Source organism: Pituophis catenifer, unplaced genomic scaffold, assembly GCF_029215685.1.
Source record: "Pituophis catenifer annectens isolate HBS135680 unplaced genomic scaffold, rPitCat1.0.hap2 SCAF_1, whole genome shotgun sequence".
In the NCBI taxonomy this organism is placed as follows: Eukaryota; Metazoa; Chordata; class Lepidosauria; order Squamata; family Colubridae; genus Pituophis; species Pituophis catenifer.
The window spans coordinates 344287424-344313255 of record NW_027256881.1 but is presented as its reverse complement, the minus strand read 5'-3'; the positions used below and the strand labels follow the sequence as shown (position 1 = coordinate 344313255).

At 44.1% G+C, this 25832-nt stretch overlaps 1 protein-coding gene across 1 annotated transcript; it reads right to left on the bottom strand.

Moving 5' to 3' along the window:
- Positions 1–416: 416 nt before the first annotated feature.
- Positions 417–25500, bottom strand: MPND (MPN domain containing). Its single transcript, XM_070944598.1, has 12 exons — positions 25285–25500; positions 22685–22915; positions 21025–21187; positions 18978–19053; positions 17332–17428; positions 15135–15207; positions 11940–12016; positions 7915–8083; positions 6452–6522; positions 3882–3971; positions 3140–3232; positions 417–721 (listed from the first exon to the last, which is right to left on the bottom strand). The coding sequence occupies exons 1-12, from the start codon at positions 25498–25500 to the stop codon at positions 635–637; spliced, it is 1443 nt and encodes a 480-aa protein (XP_070800699.1). The 3' UTR covers positions 417–634.
- Between the last annotated feature and the right edge of the window lie 332 nt (positions 25501–25832).

Genomic DNA, 25832 nt, shown 5'->3' with positions numbered 1-25832 from the left:
CCAGATGACAAACTCGGGTACCAATATATTTTGTTTTCTTAAGAATGGGATTTCGAACATATTTTTAATGTTCTTCCATGATCCTAAAAGGATCTTGGTAGCCTCTGTTGCTTCCCCAGCCTGTCCTATTTCAGATTATTATTATTATTTTATTTATTTATTAAATTTATCAGCCATCCATCTTGCCACAGGGTAACTCTTGGGCCATTTGCTCAAAATATATCACATATATTTTCCTGGCCAACACAACATTTGGGCAAGGCGAGCTACATCACTGCTTACGTCGTGGAAAACGTAAGTTCCTAATGGTGCTATGGGCAAACTAAATCTCTTGGGATGCCCGCCCCCCTCTCCAAATTACGTTACTGAAGTTCTCGACTTGCCTATCTGTAAAATGGGCGCACTGACCTACTTGCTAACACATCCGGGGGTTATTTTCTGTCACTTTCCCAGCCAAAGACTGAGCCAAAAACACGGATGATTTCAATCATTAAAAAGGGATCCACGTCGACCCCCGTCCTTTTCCTTTCCCCCGATGCACGTCGGGGCTTGCAAGTTCTGGATTCAAATCCTGCCTCGATCCAGGTTTGTGACCTCTGCCTGAGTCCCGGGACCCCTTCGAAGGGCTGCTTCGTCAGCTGCTGTGTTGGAGGGCAGTGTAGACTTGTTCCAGGATATGTCCGAAACCTTGATCCTTGGGTGTCCTAGACGCCAAGGAGCCCTGAAGAAAAGATAGAAGATAGAAATTATTTGGAATGGAATGGAATGGAATAGGATAGGATAGGATAGGATAGGATAGGATAGGATAGAATAGAATAGAATAGAATAGAATATGGAATGGGATAGGATAGAATATGGAATGGGATAGGATAGGATAGAATAGAATAGAATAGAATAGAATAAGAATAGAATAGAATAGAATAGAATAGAATAGAATAGAATAGAATAGAATATGGAATGGAATAGAATAGAATAGAATAGAATATGGAATGGAATGGAATAGAATAGAATAGAATAGAATAGAATAGAATAGAATAGAATAGAATAGAATAGAATAGAATAGAGAATATGGAATAGAATAGAATAGAAATATAGAATAGAATAGAAAAGAAAAAACATGGAATGGAATAGAATAGAAGGAATGGAATGGAATAGAATAGAAAAAAACATGGAATGGAATGGAATGGAATAGTAGAGTAGAGTAGAATAGAATATTGGAATGAAGAATAGAATAGAAATATGGAATAGAAGAGAATAGATGAGTGGGAAGGGACCTTGGAGGTCTTCTAGTCCAACCCCCCTCAGACAGGAACACCTATACCATTTCAGACAAACGGTTGTCCAATCTCTTCTTAAAACCTCCAGTGTTGGAGCATTCACAACTTCTGGAGGCAAGTCGTTCCACTGATTAATTGTCCTCAATGTCAGGAAATGTCTCCTTAGTTCTAGGTAGCTTCTCTCCTTGATGAGCTTCCGCCCATTGCTATTTGTCCTGCCTTCAGGTGCTTTGGAGAATAGCTTGACCACCTCTTCTTTGTGGCAGCACCTCAGATATTGGAAGACTGCTATAACGTCACCCCTGATCCGTTTCATTAAACTAGACATACCTACTGGAAAAGAGCCTAATGCTGGGAACTATTGAGGGCAAAAGAAGAAGGGGACAACAGAGAACGAGGTGGCTGGATGGAGTCACTGAAGCAGTCGGCGTGAGCTTAAATGGATTCCAGAGGATGGTAGAGGACAGGAAGGCCTGGAGGAACGTCGTCCATGGGGTCGTGATGGGTCAGACACGGGTGAAATCCAGCAGGTTCTGGAGAACCGGTAGCGGAAATTTTGAGTAGTTCGGAGAATCGGCAAATATCACCTCTGGCTTGCCCCAAAGTGGAGTGGGAATGGAGATTTTGCAGTATCCTTCCCCTGCCACACCCACCAAGCCACACCATGCCCACAGAACCGGTAGTAAAAAAATTTGGATTTCACCACTGGTCAGACACAATTTCGCAACTAACAACAACAACAAGACATACTCAGTTCCTGCAACCAATCTTCATATGTTTCAGCCTCCAGTCCCCTTTAGCTGCCATGCCCTTTCGCCAGTTTCACATCCCCGCTGGCCAGAGGTGGGTTTCAGCCGGTTCTGACCAGTTCTGGAGAACCGGTAGCAGAAAGTTTGAGTAGTTTGGAGAGTCCTTGAGGAGCACCCGGAGGCTCCAGCTGGTCCAGAATGCGGCCCGCGCGAGTGGTTATGGAAGCGACGTGGCGCTCCCATGTGACTCCCCTCCTGCGCGAGCTGCACTGGCTCCCGGTGGTCTTCCGGGTGCGCTTCAAGGTTTTGGTTACCACCTTTAGAGCGCTCCATGGCATCGGACCGGGGTATTTACGAGACCGCCTTCTGCTACCAATAGCCTCTCACCGACCAGTACGCTCCCATAGAGAGGGGTTCCTCAGGGTGCCGTCAGCCAAACAGTGTCGACTGGCGGCCCCCAGGGGGAGAGCCTTCTCTGTGGGGGCACCTACCATCTGGAACGAGCTCCCCCCAGAGATACGGAGGATCCCGGACCTGCGCACGTTTCGCCGTGCTCTCAAAACTTTTCTATCTCAGCAGGCTGGGCTGGCCTAACTCTCCTCTTTTAAATTTTTAATTCGTGATTTTATAAATTGGGTGTTTTAATCTGTGTTTCGGCCAAAATATTTAATAATTTTAAGGGATTTTTTAATATTTGTATTATCTGTATTTTATCTTGGCTGTTCACCGCCCTGAGTCCTTCGGGAGTAGGGCGGTATAGAAATTTGATTAATAAATAAATAATAATAATAAATAAACCAGTAGTAAAAATTCTGACTGGCCCCGCCCCCATCTATTCTCTGCCTCCCAAGTCGGGAGGGAATGGAGATTTTACAGTACTCTTCCGCTGGAGCGGGGTGGGAATGGAGATTTTACAGTATCCTTCCCCTGCCACGCCCACCAAGCCACGCCCACAGAACCGGTAGTAAAAAATTATGAAACCCACCACTGCCCCTGGCTTATGGCAACTCAAGGGCAGGCCAGGGATGCTTTGCGACAGTCGTAAGTCGAGGACTCCCTGTATTATTTATCAAATTTATTTGCCGCAGTTCCCTTTATCCAGGTGAGTCTTACCTTGAGTTTATCCAGGTAAGTCTGTTCTTGACTCCATGCATCCTGGAACTTCACCATGTCAGGTGCCCCTTTGTAAAACTCCACCAGCAGCATCTGAAAGCAGATTAGAAAACAATTAATGGATGGCAAAGACACAACGACCTGCCCTCGTTAGCGAGTTTCAGGCAATCCTCAATTTACGACCGTTCTGACTTCCGACGGACCTCCCCGTGGCTACTTATAACCTGGTTCTGAAGTTCTGACAGCCAACACCACCCCAACTGTGGTGATGTGATCGATGTTTGGGCCCGTGGCAACCAGCCCACGTTGAGGAGAAATTTGCCGTGTCTGACAGTCACGTGACTTGCAATTTATGACTTTTTTCTTTCGCTGGAAACCAACATTTACTTCCAATTTCCAATGAAAAAAACACTCATTGGGTAAAAGAGGTTCATTTAGCAACTGCTACAAAAATGGGTGTGAAATCAGGCATGATTTCACGTATAAGGACCGGCATAACTTATGTTGGCTGGGGAATTCTGGGAGTTGAAGTCCACAGCTCTTAAAAATGGCCGAGCTTGAAAGATAATATTCTAGAGTTAAATTCTCCGGGGCTGGTAGTTTTCTTGTGAGACGTCACCACTCCTGAAAAATTCATTTCTGTGACCCCCGCATAAGCTTTTTTACATCAGAATAGTGGTGTGCTTGGGTCACGGGGCCACCAAATGACCCTGTGCAAAAGAATGGAGAGAAAGAAGGATACCATTTCGTGGAGAATGTCGTTCGTTAAAAAACCATCCTGGATGTAGGTAACTTCAACCTCCATGGGGATGCCGTAGTCATAAGGTCTTTGCTGGGGGAGGAAAAGGAAAAAGGGAAGGGAAGAGGAGGGTGGGAGAATGGATGGAAGGAAGAAGAGGAAAGGAAGGAAAAGAAAAAGAAAGGAAGGAAAGAAAAAAAATGTAGGAAGGAGAGAGGAAGGGAAAGAAGGAAGAGGAAGGAAGGAAAGAAAGAAAAAGGAGGGAAGGAAAGGAAGAAAAAAAGAAAGACAAGAAAAGAAAAAAGGAAAGAAAAAGACAAAAATGTAGGAAGGAGAGAGGAAGGGAAGGAAGGAAGAGGAAGGAAGGTAAGAAAAAAAGGAGGGAAGGAAAGGAAGAAAAGGAATAAGAAAGAAAGACAAGAAAAGAAAAAAGGAAGGAAAGAGAAAGAAGAAAGTAATGTAGGAAGGAGAGAGGAAGGGAAGGAAGGAAAGAAAGAAAAAAGGGAAGGAAAAGAAAAAGGAATAAGAAAGACAAGAAAAGAAAAAATGAAGGAAAGAAAGAAAGAAAAAAAAACGTAGGAAGGAGAGAGGAAGGGGAGGGAGGAAGGTAAGAGAAAGAAAAAAAGGGAAGGAAAGGAAGAAAAAGGAATAAGAGACAAGAAAGACAAGAAAAGAAAAAGAAGGAAAAAAAAAGAAAAATGTAGAAAGGAGAGAGGGAGGGAGGAAGGATATTTTGAGTCCTTGTCTTTTTGAATAAAACTTCACTGGTTTTTTGGCATATGCATACAATGGAAATTATCTGGAAGAAGATTTGAGCACTGCTTGTGCACAACCCTTGTCTGCTTTTCTTCATTCATTCATTCATTCATTCATTCATTTATTAAATAGATGTCTATGGCTGCCCAACTCACACACACGGTGAACCTGAGAGGCGTATAGAATTAAAAATAAACAATATAAAATGTCCAGGAATCTCTGCCCTCTTACAGGTAGCCCTCAACTTAAAACCACAATGGGGACCAGAGCTTCACTTATTTGTGCTTGTTAAATGAGTCACACCCTATTTTATGACCATTTTGCCACAATCTTAAGCAAATTCTGGCATCCCGGTCTTCCTTTGAAATGAACTCTAGCAGAAGTGCTGATCACACAATGCCACAAAGTAGATCGACACTAGAATCATAGCCATAGAATCACAGAATCAGTCATAGAATCATAGATTCAGAGCCATAGAATCATAGAGTCTAGAATCATAGATTCATAGAATCCTAGCCATAGAATCACAGAATCAGAGTCTAGAATCATAGAATCATAGCCATAGAATCACAGACTCAGTCATAGAATCATAGATTCAGAGCCATAGAATGATAGTCATAGAATCATAGTTGGATAATAGAATCATATTCATAAAATCATAGTGTGAAGTTTCTGAAAGATGCCCTAATTAATTAAGTTGACACATAGTCATAAAATCACAGAATCAGAGTCTAGAATCATAATCATAGAGACATAGAGACATAGACTCAGCCATAGAATCACAGAATCATAGTTATCGAATCATAGCCATAGAATCACAGAATCCTAGTCAGAGTCATTGAATCATAGCCATAGAATCACAGAATCAGTCATAGAATCATAGAGTTCTAGAATCATAGTCATAGAACCATAGATTCATAAAATCATAGAATCATAGAATCAGAGTCAGAATCACAGAGTCATAGCATCATAGAGTCTAGAATCAGGGTCATAGAACCATAGATTAATAGAATCAGAGTCATAGAATCATAGAGTCACAGATCATAGAGTCTAGAATCAGTCATAGAACCATAGAGTCATAGAATCAGCCATAGAATCACAGAATCATAGTCATCGAATCATAGCCATAGAATCACAGACTCATAGAATCATAGTTCTAGAATCATAGTCATAGAACCATAGATTCATAGAATCATAGAGTCATAGAATCAGGGTCATAGAACCATAGATTAATGGAATCAGAGTCATAGAACCATAGAGTCATAGAATCAGCCATAGAATCACAGAATCATAGTCATCGAATCATAGCCATAGAATCACAGAATCATAGTCAGAGTCATTGAATCATAGCCATAGAATCACAGAATCATAGTCATAGAATCATAGAGTTCTAGAATCATAGTCATAGAACCATAAATTCATAGAATCACAAAATCATAGAGTCATAGAATCAGAGTCATAGAACCATAGATTCATTGACTCAGTGTCATAGAATCATAGAGTCATAGAATCATAGGGCTGGAAGGGACTTGGATGTCTTCTAATCCAACCCCCTGCCCAAGACTGGAGACCTTATCTTATTGCATCCCGGACAAATGGTTTTTCTTTATTTTATTTTTTTTCCCAAGACCTTGAAGCCTTCCCTGCAATTCCCGAACTGCCTACTGCTCTTCTGAGTCAGTTAAACATCCACACACTGTATTTAAAGCAGAAAGAGGCTGAATCAGCTTGTCGATCCTCCCAGTTAAAATCCTTCAAGGCTACCAGCACTGCACACAATCCAGCCAATTCTTAGTGGCTGGCTTGTTCCTACTTACCTCCGGAGGTGGCATAACCCAGAAGGGGGAGATCTTGGACTCTACACCTTGATTGCCATGGTAGTAAGGACCTGGATTAGGGAAGAAAGAAATGCTTGGATGAGCAGGCAGAAGTTTCATGCCTCATTTGGGACAGCAGACACTGCCCTCTTCCTTATTCCCGTGCGTGACAAAAGAAGCCCAGATGGTTCTCGACTTACAACTATTGTCGGAATCTAGGCGTTTGGTACCTGATATGTATTGGGTCATGGGATCCCCCTTTTGAGACTTTCAGACAAGCAAAGAAAATGTCATAAAAGCGTGCCAAACTCACTTGACAACGGTCTCCCTTAGCAACAGAAATTTTGGCCTCAGTTGTGGACATAAGTTGAGGAGTACCTGTGAGTTCAAGTTTTGCTTTAGCCATGAAAGCTAGCTGAATGACTTTGGGCCAATCAGCAGGAGACAGTGAGTTTTAGTCCCGCCTTAGACATGAAAGCCAGCTGGGTGACTTTGGGCCAATCACCAGGAGACTGTGAATTCTAGTCTTCCTTAGGCATGAAAACCAGCTGGGTGACTTTGGGCCAATCACCAGGAGACAGTGAGTTCTAGACCCATCTTAGCCATTAAAGCCAGCTGACTGGGTGATTTTGGGCCAATCACCAGGAGACGGTGAGTTCTAGACCCATCTTAGCCATTAAAGCCAGCTGACTGGGTGATTTTGGGCCAATCACCAGGAGACGGTGAGTTCTAGACCCATCTTAGCCATTAAAGCCAGCTGACTGGGTGATTTTGGGCCAATCACCAGGAGACGGTGAGTTCTAGACCCATCTTAGCCATTAAAGCCAGCTGACTGGGTGATTTTGGGCCAATCACCAGGAGACGGTGAGTTCTAGTCCCACCTTAGACATAAAAGCAGACTGGGTGACTTTGTGCCAATCACCAGGAGACAGTGAGTTCTAGACCCATCTTAGACATAAAAGCCAGCTGAATGGGTGACTTTGGGCCAATCACCAGGAGATTGTGAGTTCTAGACCCATCTTAGACATAAAAGCAGACTGGATGACTTTGTGCCAATCACCAGGAGACGGTGAATTCTAGTCCCGCCTTAGCCATTAAATCCAGCTGGGAGATCTTGGGCCAGTCCTTCTAGCTCAGCCCAGCCCACCTCGCAGGGTTTATTGTGGGTAAACTTGGAGGAACAAGATATATTAGATACGTCTGCAGCCTTAAGCTGTTTCAAAACATAATAAAGGCCAGATACAAATAAATAAATACATTCAGTTTAGCTTCTTCTTATGGGAGACAAATAATACACTCTTTGCTTTGCTTTATAAGCTTCCCCAGGCTTACAATGACCCCAGATCCCCCTGTTTTCTGCCTTCAGAGCTCCCCAAAGCTGGCAGATTTTTTTTAGAGATCCCAACTGCAGCAGGAACAAGGAACAGTGCCAGCCTGGGCAGACACCCCGTTTTGCAACCTACCACAAATGAGCGCCAAGCACGGCTGGAAGCTGTTACTGGTTCCTTGGAGCTTCAGCTGGTAATCCATCTGCATGTCGATGTCTTGCAAGGAGGGCAGGGGGTGGCTAAATGGGTGGCTGTGATACCAGCCCACCAGGGACAAGCCTCGCAGGAAGAGATTTTGGCAGATCTGGAACGAACAAGAGCATTCTGGGTACCCCGTTAATTTTAAATCTTCATTGGACTTTCAGGGTTCAATCAGCTTCTATAAATCGTCTCATTCCATTGGTCTTCAAGCAGTGTTATTATTAAAATAATCTCAAAGATTATTAAATTAAATTAACATTAAATTAAATATTAAATTAAACTAGACTGATCTAAACTAAGAATAGAATAGAATAGAATAGAATAGAATAGAATAGAATAGAATAGAATAGAATAGAATAGAATAGAATAGAATAGAAAATATGGAATGGAATGGAATGGAATAGAATAGAAGAATAGAATAGAATAGAATAGAATAGAATAGAATAGAATGGAATGGAATGGAATGGAATAGAATAGAATAGAATAGAATAGAATAGAATAGAATAGAATAGAATAGAATAGAATAGAATAGAATAGAATAGAAAATATGGAATGGAATGGAATGGAATGGAATGGAATGGAATGGAATGGAATGGAATGGAATAGAATAGAATAGAATAGAATAGAATAGAATAGAATAGAATAGAATAACAGAGTTGGAAGGGACCTTGGAGGTCTTCTAGTCCAACCCCCTGCTTAGGAAGGAAACCGTACACCACTTCAGACAAATGGTTATCCAACATCTTCTTTAAAACTTCCAGTGTTGGAGCATTCACAACTTCTGGAGGCAAGTTGTTCCACTGATTCATGAATAAGTTAAACTAAACCTAATCTAATCTAAACTGAACTGAACTAAATTGAGAACCAGTTTGGTCTAATCTAGTGGCTAAGACTAGAAAGCTGGCGATTGACCGTGAGTTCTAGTCCCGCCTTAGGTACGAAAGCCAGTGAGGTGAATTTGAGCCAAACACCAGGAGACGGTGAGTTCTAGTCCCACCTTAGCTGTGAAAGTTGGCTGGGTGACTTTGGGCCAATCGCTAGGAGGTAATGAGTTCCTGCCTTAAAACATGAAAGCCAGCTGGGTGACTCTGGGCTAATCACCAGGAGATGGTGAGTTCTAGTCCCACTTTATTTATTTATTTATTTATTTATTTATTTATTTATTTATTTATTTATTTATTTATTATATTTCTATATCACCTTTCTCCCGTAGGACTCAACGCGGTGTACAGTCAAGAAAAATATAGATACACAAACATCATAAAATTGCTAATTAAAATTATTATTATAACATAGTTTGGCCCAATTAAATAGAACCTAAAATTAGAAACTTTAGGAAACAAAGTCGGCTGGGTGACTTTGGGCCAATCACCAGGAGACGGTGAGTTCTAGTCCGACCTTAGGCATGAAAGCCAGCTGGGTGACTTTGGGCCAATCACCAGGAGACGGTGAGTTCTAGTCCCGCCTTAGGCATGAAATCTGGCAAGGTGACTTTTGTGCCAATCACCAGGAGACGGTGAGTTCTAGTCTCACCTTAGGCATGAAAGCCAGCTGGGTGACTTTGGGCCAATCACCAGGAGATTGTGAGTTCTAGTCCTGCCTTAGGCATGAAAGCCAGCTGGGTGACTTTGGGCCAATCCCCCTCTCTCAGCCCAACGAGCTCACAGGGATGTTGTAGTGGGGAAAATAGGAAGAGTTAAGTGTATTGGATAAATTCGCCACCTTGAGTCATTTTTAAAAATTATAATAAAGGCAGGTTACAAATATATAAATAAATTTAAATTAGCTTCTGTTTATGGGGGAACAGATAATACAGGATCTCCTTTAGTTTGTAACTTGACTTTGTTTTATAAACCCCTCCAGGCCTAAAATGCCCCTTTATCCTCCTCTTTTCTGCCTCCGAAGCTTCACCCAGCTGCCTATTTCATCTTTCTGGTATTATCCCTTTCAATTAAACTAAACTGTAGCTGCATCCACATCATATGTTTAGCCCAGTTAGTCCATTAACCCATTTTTCTTGACCCATAAAAATAATCCAGACGCCTGAGACCGATTGACTTATTAAACCACAAAATCATTAATCAAGCTTCTACCCTGAATCCATTGTGTTTTAATTGAGCGGATTACTTCTGTTGTGTGAGCACAGCCACAATTCAATAAAATTGAAAAAGTTAATTGACACAGGACTGGCAAAACAAAAAACACAAAAAACCCTCACAACAATCTGACATGAATGAAATGTCCGAGTTTGCAATGTTATCCCCTTTCTGTGACCTTCAAAATCAACGGCAGTTCACTAAATGAACTTACAACAGTTCATTTAGTGACCCTTCAAAGTTATAACGGCGTTGAACAAAGCCACCATTTTTTTAGAATTATATACGTTATTATAGATAAATATGAACGTGAATTGTATAGATAGGTATATGTAGATATAGATACGTATAATTGTATAGGAATAAGGTATAAATTACTATTATTATACTATGTTTAAATAACGTATAAGGTGTAAGGAATATATTATTATATTATCATTAGTATATTATGTATTAGTTTAAAGTGTTGGAAGACGCTTGGGAACCAGTGTGTTGTGACCCCGGCCCCGGAGGCTGATTTATCTTCGCATGCTGATTCGGAGGATGATATGGAGGAGGAGGAAGCTGGCACGAGCTATGTGCCGGAGGGGCCGTCTTCACTGGTGAATCAGCAAGAACTGACAATTGCTGACGTGCCTATGGACCCCAGCCAAATTGAGGAGGAAACAGAGGCCGGTAACGACGAGGGGGAGTCCCTCCTGGATGCAAGAGAGAGACGTAGGAGACATTGTAGAGAACAGCTATTGCCACGTCCTAAGAGGTGTGGTCAGGAGACGTAGGGCCACACCCTACAAAGTATAAAAGGGGTGTGACTGAGCTGGAAAGGCGTGGTGAACAATTTGTTGGCGTTTTGGATGCAGTCGAGTTACAACTGTTAGTTTGGCGTTTTTTGACAAGAGTCTGCATTCCTGCATTAGCCTGCTGGCTGTCTGCCAAGACCTTTGGAACATTGCCCGGTAACTATTGGACTGATATACGCTTTGGAAGAGAACTATTTATTAAAGGGCCAGCTTCAGTCTCTCTAGCCTGCGTTTGTTACTGCCGGGCTATTTGAGCCTCTGCAAGGCCCCTCGTGGGAGGAGACAGAACACAGTGATGTCATATCTATGTCCAACGTTTTTAATTTTGAATCATTTTTTACCAACCATTCGAAGTTACAATGGTACTAAAAAAGTACGACTGATCCTCATACTTACAACTGCTGCAGCGTTTCCCTATTCACATGATCGCAATCTGGCTGCTTAGCTCACATTTAGAATAGAATAGAATAGAATTCATTGTGACTGCAGAATCTCGACATTATACGAACTCTAACTGTGACAGTGGCGGTGTTCAGCGGTTCAGACCGGTTCAGGCAAAACTGGTAGTGGCGACCTGAGGGTGGGGTGGCCCAGTTCTGTCCACCGGCCCCAGCGCTATGCCGTCCTATTTAGCCACGTTTCTAAGCTGCGCACATGTGTGCAAGCTGCGTACGCAAGCCGAGCACATACGCGGAAGGCCGAGCGCATGCGCGGATGGCGCACGCACTCACATTTTTGGTGCGCGGCGAACCGGTAGTAAAATTATGTGGAGCCCACCTCTGAACTATGACTTTCCCAGCCATCTTTCGGCAAGTGGGAAGACCATATATTGTGATCGCATGATGCCTCATTGAACAACCCACGTCACTTTAACAACGAATGTTCAGGACTCCATTGCGGTTGTGAGTCGAGGACTACCTGTACGCTGTTTCGAATGACACTTTACGACAAGGATAACTGGAAACTGCTTGAGCGGTACTTCAAAAACCGGAAGTGATTTTTCCGGGTGAACTTTTTTGAGATCTCCAAGGAGATCCCTTCTCATTTCCGTCCATCGCCTCACCTCTTCTTCCACAATGGCTGCCAATTCGCCGTCTCCAAGTCGCGACCGGCAAGGGAACGCCCGCAGCACTGTCAGCACTGGAACACAACGCAGCATAACACAACGAGGTTATGGTTAAACAAGGATTTTCCCCCCACATCACCACCATTTTGTTAATTTGCAACATTATTTATTTATTTATTTATTGGTTCAATTTATATGTCTTCTCCGGAGACTCAGGGTGGCTTACAATGCGTTAAGCAATAGCCTTCATACTTATGTATATACCTGCTTAGTAGGGCTTTCGGCTCCCCCAAGCGGTGTTCTTTTTTATACAAAGTCATCTTATTGCCCCCACAATCCGGGTCCTCATTTTACCTACCTCGGAGTCAACCTTAAGCCTGGTGAGATTTGAACTCACAGTAATTGCAGGCAGCTGGTAGCTAAGTACTACTTAACAGCACTTTAGTCCGCTGCACCACCAAGGCTATATACATCAATCAGGGTCAAATTTAAGAGATGTATAGAGCAGGGGTTTCCAAACTTGGCAACTTTAAGAATTCTGGGAGTTGAAGTCCACAAGGGAATTCTGGGAGTTGAAGTCCACAAGTCTTCAGCTTACAACCACAATTAGGGCCAGAATTTCCATTGCTGAGCAAGATGGTGGTTCAGTGATTCATAGCTGTTTTATGACTTTTTTTTTGCCATGGTTGCTAAGCGAATCACTGCAGTTGTTAAGTAAATTCAGGAGAACTCTATGTCCCTTCCTAAGCTTATTATAAGTTAATGTTTCTCAACCTACACCACTTTTAAGATGGATGGACTTCAACTCCCAGAATTCCCCATCCAACCATGCTGGCTGAAGAATTCTGGGAGTTGAAGTCCACCCATCTTAAAGTATGTCAGTTGGGAAATTCTAGGAGTTGAATTCCATCTATCTTGAAGCATTCTGGCTGTGGAATTATGGGAGTTGAAGTCCACCCATACTTATCATTGTATGTTCTCCTCATGTTCTTTATAACATGCTATTCTGTGCTGGGATACCAGGAAGAAAATTACCGCTTCATGACTAACTAATATGATTTAGAAATAATTTAAGTAATTCACTGCCTTGCAGATACCAGCCCAAATATAAATAAAATGGCTTTTTATATTGCTGTTAAAACAAGAATCCCATCACTGCTGATGTAACTGCACTGATTGTGTTCCCACACAGTAATTTTATTTATTCCAAGGACAATGGACCAATTGTGGGGTTTATTTTATTTACCAATCAGCCAAAGGCCATAATAAAAACTCATTCATTCATTCATTCTTTTCTTTAAACCACAAATTTAGTTGTGCTTTGTGGCTGGCAGAATACTCCAGCCTTTTCTTATAAATATGAAAAATTGAAACTGTACTGAGTGTGCTAAGTTATATTTATTTCGTGGACAATAGTTCGGTTGTGGGATTTACTCCATTCACTGATTGGCCAAAAATCATTTTTAAAAAAGTTAATTCATTTCTTCTTTCAAGAAATGTCTTTCAACCAGAAATAAAGTTGTATTTTGTGGCTGCCGGAAAAGTTCAGCCTTTCCTTAATCGAGGCCAAAAATTAAATCTGGAAGATTTCTGTGCCAAATAAAATCAAAAGAGTTGGAAACACCTCAAAGGTTTTTTCTACTCCACATTCATGCTGGGTGCAGGAAATGCTCATAATCACTTGAATTATGCTTTTGTAGAGCTTTCTTACCCTGCTTTAGTAATATTTCTTTATCTATCTTTAAATTTGGAGGTCAAGCAATATTCAAAATATAAAAATATGCTTTCTGCTGGTTCCTCCAGTGTGAAATACAGATAGTCCTCGCCTTACGGCCACAACTGAACCCAAACTTTCTGTTGCTAAGCAGGATAAGTGAGTTAAGTGAGTTTTGCCCTGTTTTACAAACTTTCCTGCCACGGTTGTTAAGTGAATCACTGCAGTTGTTAAGTGAGTCACACGGTTGTTAAGTGAATCTGGCTTCCCCACTGACTTTCCTTGTCAGAAGATCACAAAAGGGGGATCGCATGACACCCAGGACATGGTGATCGTCATAAATATGAGTCAGTTGCCAAGAATCTGGTGGCTCAGCGGACTGATAGCATTGTGATTAACACCAGCTGCCTGCAATTACTGTAAGTTCGAATCTCACCAGGCACAAGGTTGACTCAGCCTTCCATCCTTTCTAAGGTAGGTAAATTGAGGACCCAGTTTGTGGGGGCAATAAGCTGACTTTGTATAAATATACAAAAGGATGAAGGTTATTGCTTAACGCATTGTAAGCCGCCCTGAGTCTCCAGAGAAGGGCGGCATATAAATCAATTTTTTTTTTTAAAAAATGTGAATTTGGATCACATGACCATGGGGATGCTTGCAATGTTCGTAAGTGTGAAAAATGGTTCTAAGTGGTTCTAAAATGCTTCACTTTTTTCAGTGCCGTTCTAACTTTGAACGGTCACTAAATGAACTATTTATAAGTCGAGGACTACCTATTTAGAAAGAACCAGTCGTAATTCACTTTTTTTCGGTGCCGTTGTAACTTTGGAAGGTCACTGAACAAATGGTTGTAAGTCCAGGACTACCTGTACAAGATTCGCCAATGGATGACCAGGCTTATGTTTGCCTCCCAAGATTTGGGTGAAAAAACTGAGAGAAAAATGTTCTTTCTTTTGCGCCCAAGCAGATGTATCGCAGTGATGGGATTCAAATAATTTAACAACCGGTTCTCTGCCCTAATGACCGGCTGGGCGGGCGTGGCCATGGTGGGTGTGGCCAGGGGGTGTGACAGACAGCACTCGGCCTCCTGCACCCCCCCCGGGAGCAAAAACGGGCCGCGGGGGGGAATGCCCCCCCCTGTGCTCCGATTTGGGCCTAGTAGGCCCCCCTGCAGCCTCCTGGGAGCGAAAATGGGCCGCAGAGGGGGCGCGCTGCACCCTCCCGCGCCCCATTTTGGGCCTAGGAGGCCTCCCTTCACTTATCTGAGAGCCAAAATAGGGCGCGTGGGAACTCCTGGAAGGGGCGGGGCGTGGAGGGGTGGGGTGGGGCCAGCCAGCAATTTCACTACCGATTCGCCCGAACCGGCTGAATCCCACCCCTGAATGCATGAATTATGAAGGAGTAGAAAAATTATCCCATCAAATTCCCAAACATCCAACCTTTTGAGCTCACCTCAGGATAACCCCGACGGGACTTACATTGGCTGTTGATGTTCCACTGGCCTGCTAAGTAACCCACCACTTCGCTTTTTGTTAAGTGACTGTGGAAATCCTAGAGAGACGGCGACAAAGGAGACGGATGAGCGTGACAAGCAATAGAGGAGAATATTTGTAGCTCAGGGTTGAACTGTGGGGTCCTTGGTAGTCTTTGAGCTGGGTGGTTTTTCTTGGACGCTTCATGACCCAACTAGGTAATATCATCAATGCTAGAAGGGAGTAGGGTATGTAGAGGAGGAGGAGGAGGAGGAGGAGGAGGAGGATAATGACTGTGGGGGTCCTTACAGTTTGGGGAATTCTGGGAGTTGAAGTCCAGCTAACTTAAAGCATACTAGCTGGATAATTCTGGGAGTTGAAGTCCACCCATCTTAAAGCATTGCTGGCTGGGGAATTCTGGGAGTTGAAATCCACCCATCTTAAAGCATTGCTGGCTGGATAATTCTGGGAGTTGAAGTCCACCCATCTTAAAGCATATTAGCTGGATAATTCTGGGAGTTGAAGTCCAACTATCTTAAAGCATTGCTGGCTGGGGAATTCTGGGAGTTGAAGTCCACCCATCTTAAAGCATATTAGCTGGATAATTCTGGGAGTTGAAGTCCAACTATCTTAAAGCATGCTGACTAAGGAATTCTGGGAGTTGATGTCCGGTTAACTTAAAGCATACTAGCTGGATAATTCTGGGAGTTGAAGTTCATCCATCTTAAAGCATGCTGACTGAGGAATTCTGGGAGTTGAAGTCCACCCATCTTAAAGCATACTAGCTGGATAATTCTGGGAGTTGAAGTTCATCCATCTTAAAGCATGCTGACTGAGGAATTCTGGGAGTTGAAGTCCACCCATCTTAAAGCATATTAGCTGGATAATTCTGGGAGTTGAAGTCCAACTATCTTAAAGCATGCTGACTAAGGAATTCTGGGAGTTGATGTCCAGTTAACTTAAAGCATACTAGCTGGATAATTCTGGGAGTTGAAGTCCACCCATCTTAAAGCATTGCTGGTTGGATAATTCTGGGAGTTGAAGTCCACCCATCTTAAAGCATTGCTGGCTGGATAATTCTGGGAGTTGAAGTCCACCCATCTTAAAGCATATTAGCTGGATAATTCTGGGAGTTGAAGTCCAACTATCTTAAAGCATGCTGACTAAGGAATTCTGGGAGTTGATGTCCAGTTAACTTAAAGCAGTGTTTCCCAAACTTGGCTATTTTAAGATGCATGGACTTCAATTCCCAGAATTCCCCAACCAGTATGCCTGGTTGAGGAATTCTGGGAGTTGAAGTCCATACATCTTCAAAGGGTCAAGTTTGGGAAACACTGACTTAAAGCATACTGGCTGGATAATTCTGGGAGTTGAAGTCCACCCATCTTAAAGCATTGCTGGCTGGGGAATTCTGGGAGTTGAACTCCACCCATCTTAAAGCATGCTGACTGAGGAATTCTGGGTGTTGACATCACAGATCTTGAAGCCTGCTGGTTAGGGAATTCTGGGAATGGAGGAGATTGATCTACATGTATACAAGGGGATGTGAACCCTCTCAGCAATGGCCCCCTGACAACCCTAATTGCCATTTGTCTCAGTATTCCCCTATATAGATGGTCCTTGACTTACAACCACAACTGAGCCCAAAATGTCTGTTGCTAAGCTAAGCCAGACAGTTGTTAAATGAGTTTTATCCCCATTTTACAACCTTCCTTGCCACTGTTGTTAACTGAGTCACTGCAGTCGTTAAGTTAGACACACAGCTGTTAAGTGAATCCGGCTTCCCCGTTGACGTCAGAAGGTCGCAAAAATTAATCACGTGACCCCAGGACACGTGTCAATAAATGCACGCCAGTTATTAAGCGTCTGGAATCTTGGTCACGTGACCCAGGGGATGCTGCAACGGTCGTTAAGTGTGAAAACTGGTCAAATGTCTTCGAACGGTCACTAAATGAACTGTCGTAAGTGGAGGACTCCTTGCATTTGCCTTGGGTGGATTCATTTGCTTTGATGTCCTTTCCCATTGGCTGAAGTCTTCTCAACTCACCAGGCGTTATGCAAACACTTGCAATAAACCAAACACAGTAAAAATGTTCCCTGAATCAGCCTTCTGCAACCCCCTGGCCCTCCGAACACGCTGAATCCAGAAATCCCAGAATTCCCCAGCCAGCCCTGGACTGGCATTCGGAGAAGGGGTACCTACCACGAGCAGGAGAACGTTGCTAGAGATGGCCACGTTAAAAGGCTGGAATTTGTTGAGGGCTGCGAATGATGTCACCTCCACCAAGGTGTGCGGGTTCCTAAGGGCAAGCAAGAAAAGCCCAAATCTTGTGGTGATCATGAGGACTAGAAGCTTCCTTTGGGGAAGGAAGGACCCATGTGACACCACCACTCTATGGCTCCAAGGAAGGAAACTGGGCCTGGTCTGGTGCCCTCGGTGGATCCTGGAAAGTGTCACGGCATCTGCCTTAAGGAACAGTTGACTATCTATCATAAGGTCTCCTCAACATTTTTTCTCCAGGCTGAATGCATTCAGATCCCAGAATCTCAAGAGTTGGAAGGAGTCTCTAAGAATATTCCTTTCCTTCTTTCCTTCTTACCTTCTTTCCTTTCCTTTCCTTTCCTTTCCTTTCCTTTCCTTTCCTTTCCTTTCCTTTCCCTCTTTCTCTTTCCTTTCCTTTTTTCCTTCCTTCCCTTCTTTCTTTCCTTTCCTTTCCTTACCTTCCCTTCTTTTCCTTTCCTTTCCTTCCCATTCTCTTTCTTATCTATTTACTTCCTTTCTTCTCTCCTTCCTTCCTTCCATTTTCCTTCCTTCCTTCTTTCCTCCCCTCCCCTCAATCCATTCCATCCATCCCGCCCTTCTTTCCCTTTCTTCTATCCATCCATCCATTTATCCTTCCCTCCATTCCTCTCTCCCATCCATTATTTTTCTTTCCTTCCTTCCTTCCTTCCTTCCTTCCTTCCTTCCTTCCTTCCTTCCTTCCTTCCTTCCTTCCTTCCTCCCTCCCTCCCTCCCTCCCTCCCTCCCTTCTTTACTTAGACAGACAGGAGACCCTACCCCATTTCTGACAAATGGCAGTCCAACCTCTTCTTGAGTTCTTGAGACTTACTTAGATTTATATATGAACTCAAGATCTAGCACCCAATTATTCTCCCCAACAAGAACCCTTGAGAGGGATTAGAACCCAGGTCTCCCAGCTCCAGTCCAGCCCCTTCCCCCTTATCGCTGATTGGCTCTTGGGCTGAGAGGGAGGGACTCTCCTAGAGTCAACCAATGACCTTCTGTGGACGAGGAGAGATTAGAACTCAGGTCTCCCCACTTGTGCCTCAGCTCCTTCCCTCTATACCTAACTGACTCTTCAGCTGAGAGGGAGGAATCGACCAACGCAGAATATAAAAATAAAGAAATAACTTCTCACCATTTGGAAAATAGATGCGTTTTAAAGCAGTAACTCTCTATTTCCCCAGGGATCTGGTCTCTGAATCCTTTTTTGTTGTTATTTCATTTCATTTATTTATTTTGGCTACCCTTAAAGCCAGGAGTGAAATGCTACCGGTTCGGGCCGGTTCGCCCCGAACCGGTAGTAAAAAAAAATGCTTTAAAAAAAGTAAAAAAACAAAAAAGGTTCCAACGATTGTGGGCATAGCTGATTGTCACAGCTGATCCTCGGAACTTTTTAAAACTTTTTTTAGTTAAAAAAATGCTTTAAAAAGTAAGGAAAAAAAGAGTTGGCCACGCCCACCCAGTCACATGATACCCCCCCAAGCCACGCCCACAGAACCGGTAGGGAAAATTTTTGAATTTCACCACTGCTTAAAGCGGACACGCCGTTCATTGGATTAATGTACCTGACAGAATCCCGACTCCCCAGATTGCAATAGCGGACAGGAACTCGATTCCGGCAATCCAGCCTCTTGCTATGATCTGGGGGAAACAAGAAAAAAAAATAATAACCTGCCAATCAACTGCTTCAGAATAAAAATCTGGCAGATGCGAAGACGGCCATAAGAGTCTCACGCTGGGTCCTTCTTCGATTCGGAAGGGTTGTGTGTCCTTTTCTGTAGTTTGTTTGTTTTTTTTCTTGTTTCAGAATTAAATGAGAACGAAAAGGACTCCCTAGAGCCGTGTTTATCAAGTTCAGCAACCTTAAGACAGGTGGACTTCGACTCCCAGAATTCCCCCGGCTCACACATCTTAAAGAAAGCCTGTTGGCTGGAGAATTCTGGGAGAATAACAGTGATTCTAATAGGAAAAAAAATATGACTAGGTAATGAAGAATTGGGATATTCAAACACAGGAACATCCTTCAGTTAAGGCTAGTCCTGCCTGCCAATTTTCACTTTGGGAAGCAAGTAAAAATTGCTTCCCAAAGAAAACTCCTCTTTTTCTTTTTTTCCTTTCTCATTTCCTTTTTTCTTCCTTCCTCTCTCCTTCCCTTCCCCCTCTTTTTTCCTCCTTTTTTCCTTCCTTCCTCCACGCCTTCCTCCCTCCCTTCCTTTCTCTTTCTCCCTTCCTTCCCTTCTTCTCCTCCCTTCCTTTCTCCCTTCCTTCCTCACTCCCTCTCTTCCCCCACTTTTTCTTTCTTCCTTTTTCCTTCCTTTCTTCCTCCATCCCTTCCTTCCTTTCCTCCTCTCTCTCTCCCTCCCTTCCCCCTCTTTTTTCTCCTTTGTTCCTTCCTTCCTCCATGCCTTCCTTCCTCCCTTCTTTTCTCTCTCCCTCCCTTCCCTTCTTCTCCTCCCTTCCTTTCTCCCTTCCTTCCTCTCTCCCTCTCTTCCCCCACTTTTTCTTTCTTCCTTTTTCCTTCCTTCCTTCCTCCATCCCTTCCTTCCTTTCCTCCTCTCTCTCTCTCTCCATCCCTCCCTTCGCCCTATTTTTTCCTTCTTTCCTTTCCTTTCTTTCTCCTTCCCTTCCCTTTTTCTCCTCCCTCCCTTCCTTTCTCTCTCCCTCTCTTCCCCCACTTTTTCTTTCTTCCTTTCTTCCTTTTTCCTTCCTTCCTCCATCCCTTCCTTCCTTTCCTCCTCTCTCTCTCTCTCCCTCCCTCCCTTCCCCCTATTTTTTCCTTCCTTCCTTTCCTTTCTCTCTTCCCTCCCTTCCCTTTTTTCCTCCCTTCCTTCCTTTCTCCCTCCCTTCCTCTCTCCCTCTCTTCCCCCACTTTTTTCCCTTCCTTTGTTCCTTTTTGCTTCCTCCATCCCTTCCTTTCTTTCCTCCTTTCTCTCTCTCCCTTCCTTCCCTTTTTCTCCTCCCTCCCTTCCTTTCTCTCTCCCTCTCTTCCCCCACTTTTTCTTTCTTCCTTTCTTCCTTTTTCCTTCCTTCCTCCATCCCTTCCTTCCTTTCCTCCTCTCTCTCTCTCCCTCCCTCCCTTCCCCCTATTTTTTCCTTCCTTCCTTTCCTTTCTCTCTTCCCTCCCTTCCCTTTTTTTCCTCCCTTCCTTCCTTTCTCCCTCCCTTCCTCTCTCCCTCTCTTCCCCCACTTTTTTCCCTTCCTTTGTTCCTTTTTGCTTCCTCCATCCCTTCCTTTCTTTCCTCCTTTCTCTCTCTCCCTTCCTTCCCTTTTTCTCCTCCCTTCCTTCCTCGCTTTCTTCTTTCCTTCCTCTCTACCTCTCTTCCCCCCTCTTCTTCTTTCCTCCTTTGTTCCTTCCTTTTTCCTCCCTCCCTTTCTCTTTTTCTCCTTCTTTCCTTCTCTCTCTTTTTCTGCAGGGCATGCTAAAACAGTCAGGATGGCGGCCACAAAGCCTTGGTCACACCATCCCGTGCCCACCATCTTGCCTTTTTTTGACCTGCGGAGAGCAGCGGCACCCCTCCCTGTACCACAGTGAGAAATTCAGCCGGCTGCCACCCAATACTCCCCCCCCCGCCTCCCCATCCAATGGCCTTTTCACGGGCCTGGCCCTCTTACCTGCGCTGTGCAATTCTGCCAGGCAGCTTTTCACTGACAGCTTCCGGCTTTTGTCGTCCATCTTCTTGGCCAGCAAGGACTCAGCCAAGGCTGCCTTCGTCCCTTTGACATCCTCCTCCTCCTCGTCACCCAGATCTTCTTCCTCTCCTTCACTGATCAGACTCTGGGGGGGGGGAGGACGACGAGGGGGAGGGAAGGAAAGAGCACCAAGTGGATAAAGCAGATTTCTTTTTTGTGGGACTCAGTGGAGCATTGATTTAGCTTAGGGGTCTTCAACCTTGTCAACTTTAAGACTTGTGGACTTCAACTCCCAGAATTCCTCAGCCAGCTGGGAGTTGAAGTCCACAAGTCTTAAAGTTGACAAGGTTGGAGACCCCTAATTTACCTAATCCACTATATGCCTGCAGTACCATGAAGTCCCAATAGGGGGCATCACCTGGGTGGCTTGGACTGACTTCCAAAGTCTCAGCCGGGCCAGAAACACAGTCAGTCCTCGACATATGACCATAGCAGCGCCCGTTCCCTTACCGTCAGATGTCAGAAAGTTTGTAATAATGCAACCGACGCAATTTTTACACCCACTTTTGTGTCGGTCGTTAAGTGAACCAATGGTTCAACTGGGAAACTGTAGTTCAATTGTTGCGAGAACGGTCGTGAAACGGGGCACACCTCACTTAACAACCGTTTCGCTTAGCCATGGACATTTTGGGCTTACTTGCGGGATATCAAAAAGCTTGTAAAAATGCGACCGGCTGGATTTTACACCCATTTTTGTGTCGGTCGTTAAGTGAACCAATGGTTCAACTGGGAAACTGTAATTCAACTGTGGCGAGAACGGTCGTAAAACGGGACACACCTCACTTAACAACCGTCTCGTTTAGCCATGGAAATTTTGGGCTTACTTGCGGGATATCAAAAAGCTTGTAAAAATGCGACCGGCTGGATTTTACACCCATTTTTGTGTCGGTCGTTAAGTGAACCAATGGTTCAACTTTCAAACTGTAGTTCAATTGTGGTGAGAATGGTCGTAAAACGGGACACACCTCACTTAACAACCGTCTCACTTAGCCATGGAAATTTTGGGCTTAACTTGTGGTCTTTAAGTCAAGGGTAAAGTTAAAGGTTCCCCTCGCACATATGTGCTAGTCGTTCCTGACTCTAGGGGGCGGTGCTCATCTCCATTTCAAAGCCGAAGAACCAGCGCTGTCTGAAGAGGTCTCTGTGGTCATGTGGCAGGCATGACTCAACGCCAAAAGCGCACGGAACGCTGTTCCCTTCCCACCAAAGGTGGTCCCTATTTTTTCTACTTGCATTTTTTACGTGCTTTCGAACTGCTAGGTTGGCAGAAGCTGGGACAAGTCGTGGGAGCTCACCCCGTTACACGGCACTAGGGATTCGAACCGCTGAACTGCCAACCTTCCGATCGACAAGCTCAGCGTCTTAGCCCTTGAGCCACCGCGTCCCTTCAGTCAAGGGTAACAAATCTAATAAATAAACAGAGCTGTCTATGAGTTTGCTACAGACTTTGGAAACAGCAGAGGGTTAGAGTTAGACTTAGGCCACGAATTGACCTCCTGTGGACTAGAAACTTGAAAAAAAAACTTGGAAAAAAACCCCCCAATTCCGGAAGAAGGTTTTGAAGCAGAGCAGAAGGGTTTACCTCCTCTGCAGGGGGAACGTTGGGCTGATGTTTCTTCAGCCAGACTGCCTTGTATTGGTCCAGCTTCTGACCCTTGTACTTGACCGATGCCCAACCGCAACCGGACTTCTTGGCAGGGTTGACCAGTTTCTTACAATAGGTGGCCCAGGCGCTGGGGGAATTAAAGATCTGTCCGGTCTGTTGCCAAGCGATCTTCCCATCGGTAAGCAGGTCGCCCCAAAATTTCTTCCCCTGAGACGGACAAGAAGAATCGGGAGCATGAATCACCCTAGACAAGTAGTCCTCAACGTACGAGAGTTCATTTAGTGACCTTTCAAAGATATGACATTTGCACTGACGAGATTTTCCTATTGGGGGCAAAACCTTTGAATGTTAAATCAGATATATGGTTCTTGTTGATTCACATTATCACTGCAGCAAGACTAGCGTATGCGCAGGAGTGGAAAAATCAATACTTACCGATAGATTTGAAAATAATATATAAAATTAATGAGTGTGCGGAATCAGCTAGATTAACTCGATTGATCAATGGTAAAAACGATTCAGAATTTTATAACAGTTGGAAAGTATGGTACGATTGGGTCCAGAAAAGGTGGGATAGAATAGATATATGATGTATATATATATGATGGCAAATATGTATGTATAAAGGAATGACTTTATATTTATGGACAATGTAATCACATTATACCATGGTGGCAGGATTGTTTATTTTATTTGTGTATTGGTGTATAGAATATATTAATAATTTTTTTTTTTTAAAAAAGAAAAATTAGTTAGTAGTAGGAAAACTTCATATATGCAAAAAAAAAAAAAAAAAAAAAAAGACACACACACAAATGTGATTTCGAAGAAAACTCTTTGAAGAAAAACCAGAAAGGGCCGTTGTCTCTTGAAAAAGCACTTTTGGGACAACCAGGACCTGGATGACTGAGAATCTCCATAGACATCAAGCGAGCTCAGAGAGCACCAAGCACCCCATAGGCCTCCCCCCCCGCTCCTCCTCTCCACAAACTCCACTCCCTTCTAGCACTGATGATGTTACCTAGTTGGGTCATGAAACGTCTGAGCACCAAGGACTGATTTGTTGTTGGAAGATGCTTGGGAACCAGTGTGTTGTGACCCCGGCCCCGGAGGCTGATTTATCTTCGCATGCTGATTCGGAGGATGATATGGAGGAGGAGGAAGCTGTCACGAGCTATGTGCCGGAGGGGCCGTCTTCACTGGTGAGTCAGCAAGAACTGACAGTTGCTGACGTGCCTATGGACCCCAGCCAAATTGAGGAGGAAACAAAGGCCGGTAACGATGAGGGGGAGTCCCTCCTGGATGCAAGAGAGAAATGTAGGAGACGTCGTAGAGAACAGCTATTGCCACGTCCTAAGAGGCGTGGTCAGGAGACGTAGGGCCACACCCTTAAAAGTATAAAAGGGGTGTGACTGAGCTGGAAAGGCGTGGTGAACAATTTGTTGGCGTTTTGGATGCAGTGGAGTTACAACTGTTAGTTTGGAATTTTTTGACAAGAGTCTGCATTCCTGCATTAGCCTGCTGGCTGTCTGCCAAGACCTTTGGAACATTGCCCAGTAACTATTGGACTGATATACGCTTTGGAAGAGAACTATTTATTAAAGGGCCAGCTTCAGTCTCTCTAGCCTGCGTTTGTTACTGCCGGGCTATTTGAGCCTCTGCAAGGCCCCTCGTGGGAGGGGACAGAACAGAAGGTCCCACAGGGCCCCACAGTCGTCGTCGTCCTCCTCCTCCTCCTCCTCTTCTCCTTCTCCTCCTCCTCCTCCTCTCCACAAACCCCTTCCATCCTTTCTAAGGTGAGTAAAATGAGGACCCGGTTTGTGGGGGCAATAAGCTGACTTTGTATAAAATATACAAAAGTATGAAGGCTATTGCTTAACGCATTGTAAGCCGCCCTGAGTCTCCGGAGAAGGGCGGCATATAAATAAATATATAAATATATAAATAAATAAATAAATAAATAAATAAATAAATAAATAAATAAATAAAAAACCCTACTCCCTTCTAGCAGTGATGATGTTACCTAGATGGGTCATGAAAAGTCTGCAAGAAAACAAGGACTCCACAGTTCTCCTCCTCCTCCAATGATGGCAAGAAAGGTCATAAAATGGGGCAAAACTCACTTGACAACTCATCTCGCTTAGCAACGGAAATTTCAGGCTCAGTTGTGGTTGTAAGTCGAGGACTAGCTGTACCCATAACAAATACTGTAAATGTCTATGGAGATTTTCAGCCATCCAGGTCACGGTTCTCTCAAAGGTGTTTTTTTTTTTTTTCAAAAGGCAACTGGACTTTCTGTTTTTTTTTCTTTGAAGACGTTTTGCTTCTCATCCAAGAAGCTTCTTCCGCTCTGACTGGACGGTGGGGAAATGGAATCCAGTCAGAGCGGAAGAAGCTTCTTGGATGAGAAGCGAAACCTCTTTTAAAGAAAAAGCAGAAAGTCCAGCTGCCTCTTGGAAAAAAAGAGCACCTTTGGGAAATCCTGTAACCTTTTTCCTCACACTTGCCCGGCGGCCATCTTGATTTTTTTGACCGGGTTGCCCTGAGAGAGGCGGGCGGAAGAGAAGCTCTCTTACCAGATAGTAAATAGAGAGGACTCCTTCCCCGGGTTCGATCAGCCCGTCTTTGAGAAGAACCCGTAGTGTGATTCCTCGGCGGGTCAGGAGGCCACAGCTGCGTCCACCTGGCACCGTTTTCCCCACCGTGTCCTGCTCGGGATCTTCCAAGCTAGTCTCCAGCTCCTCCTCATCTTCTTCCAGACACTCATCCCCAGCCAAGGATTCCGCGTCCATCCCTGGAACGGATGCGGGAAGCGAATCAGAGATGGAGTAGATAGATAGATCTCACCGTGTCTTCGTTTCATCCTTCTTCTTCTTCTTCTTCTTCTTCTTCTTCTTCTGATGATGATGATGATGATGATGATCAGGAAAACATGGGATGGCTTGTCAAAATCACCCTCTCTCCTCCCACCGACTCCAACTGCGATACGGCATCTCTGGTGCCCTGCCCTGCCATTTGGCTTGAGTTCCTTTCTGGGGAAAAAAAACCCGCTCAGGATTCTAGTCCTCATGAAGGCTACGGTTCGTTTAGGGAGCTAGGGCTAGGGCCTGAAGCCACGATTCTG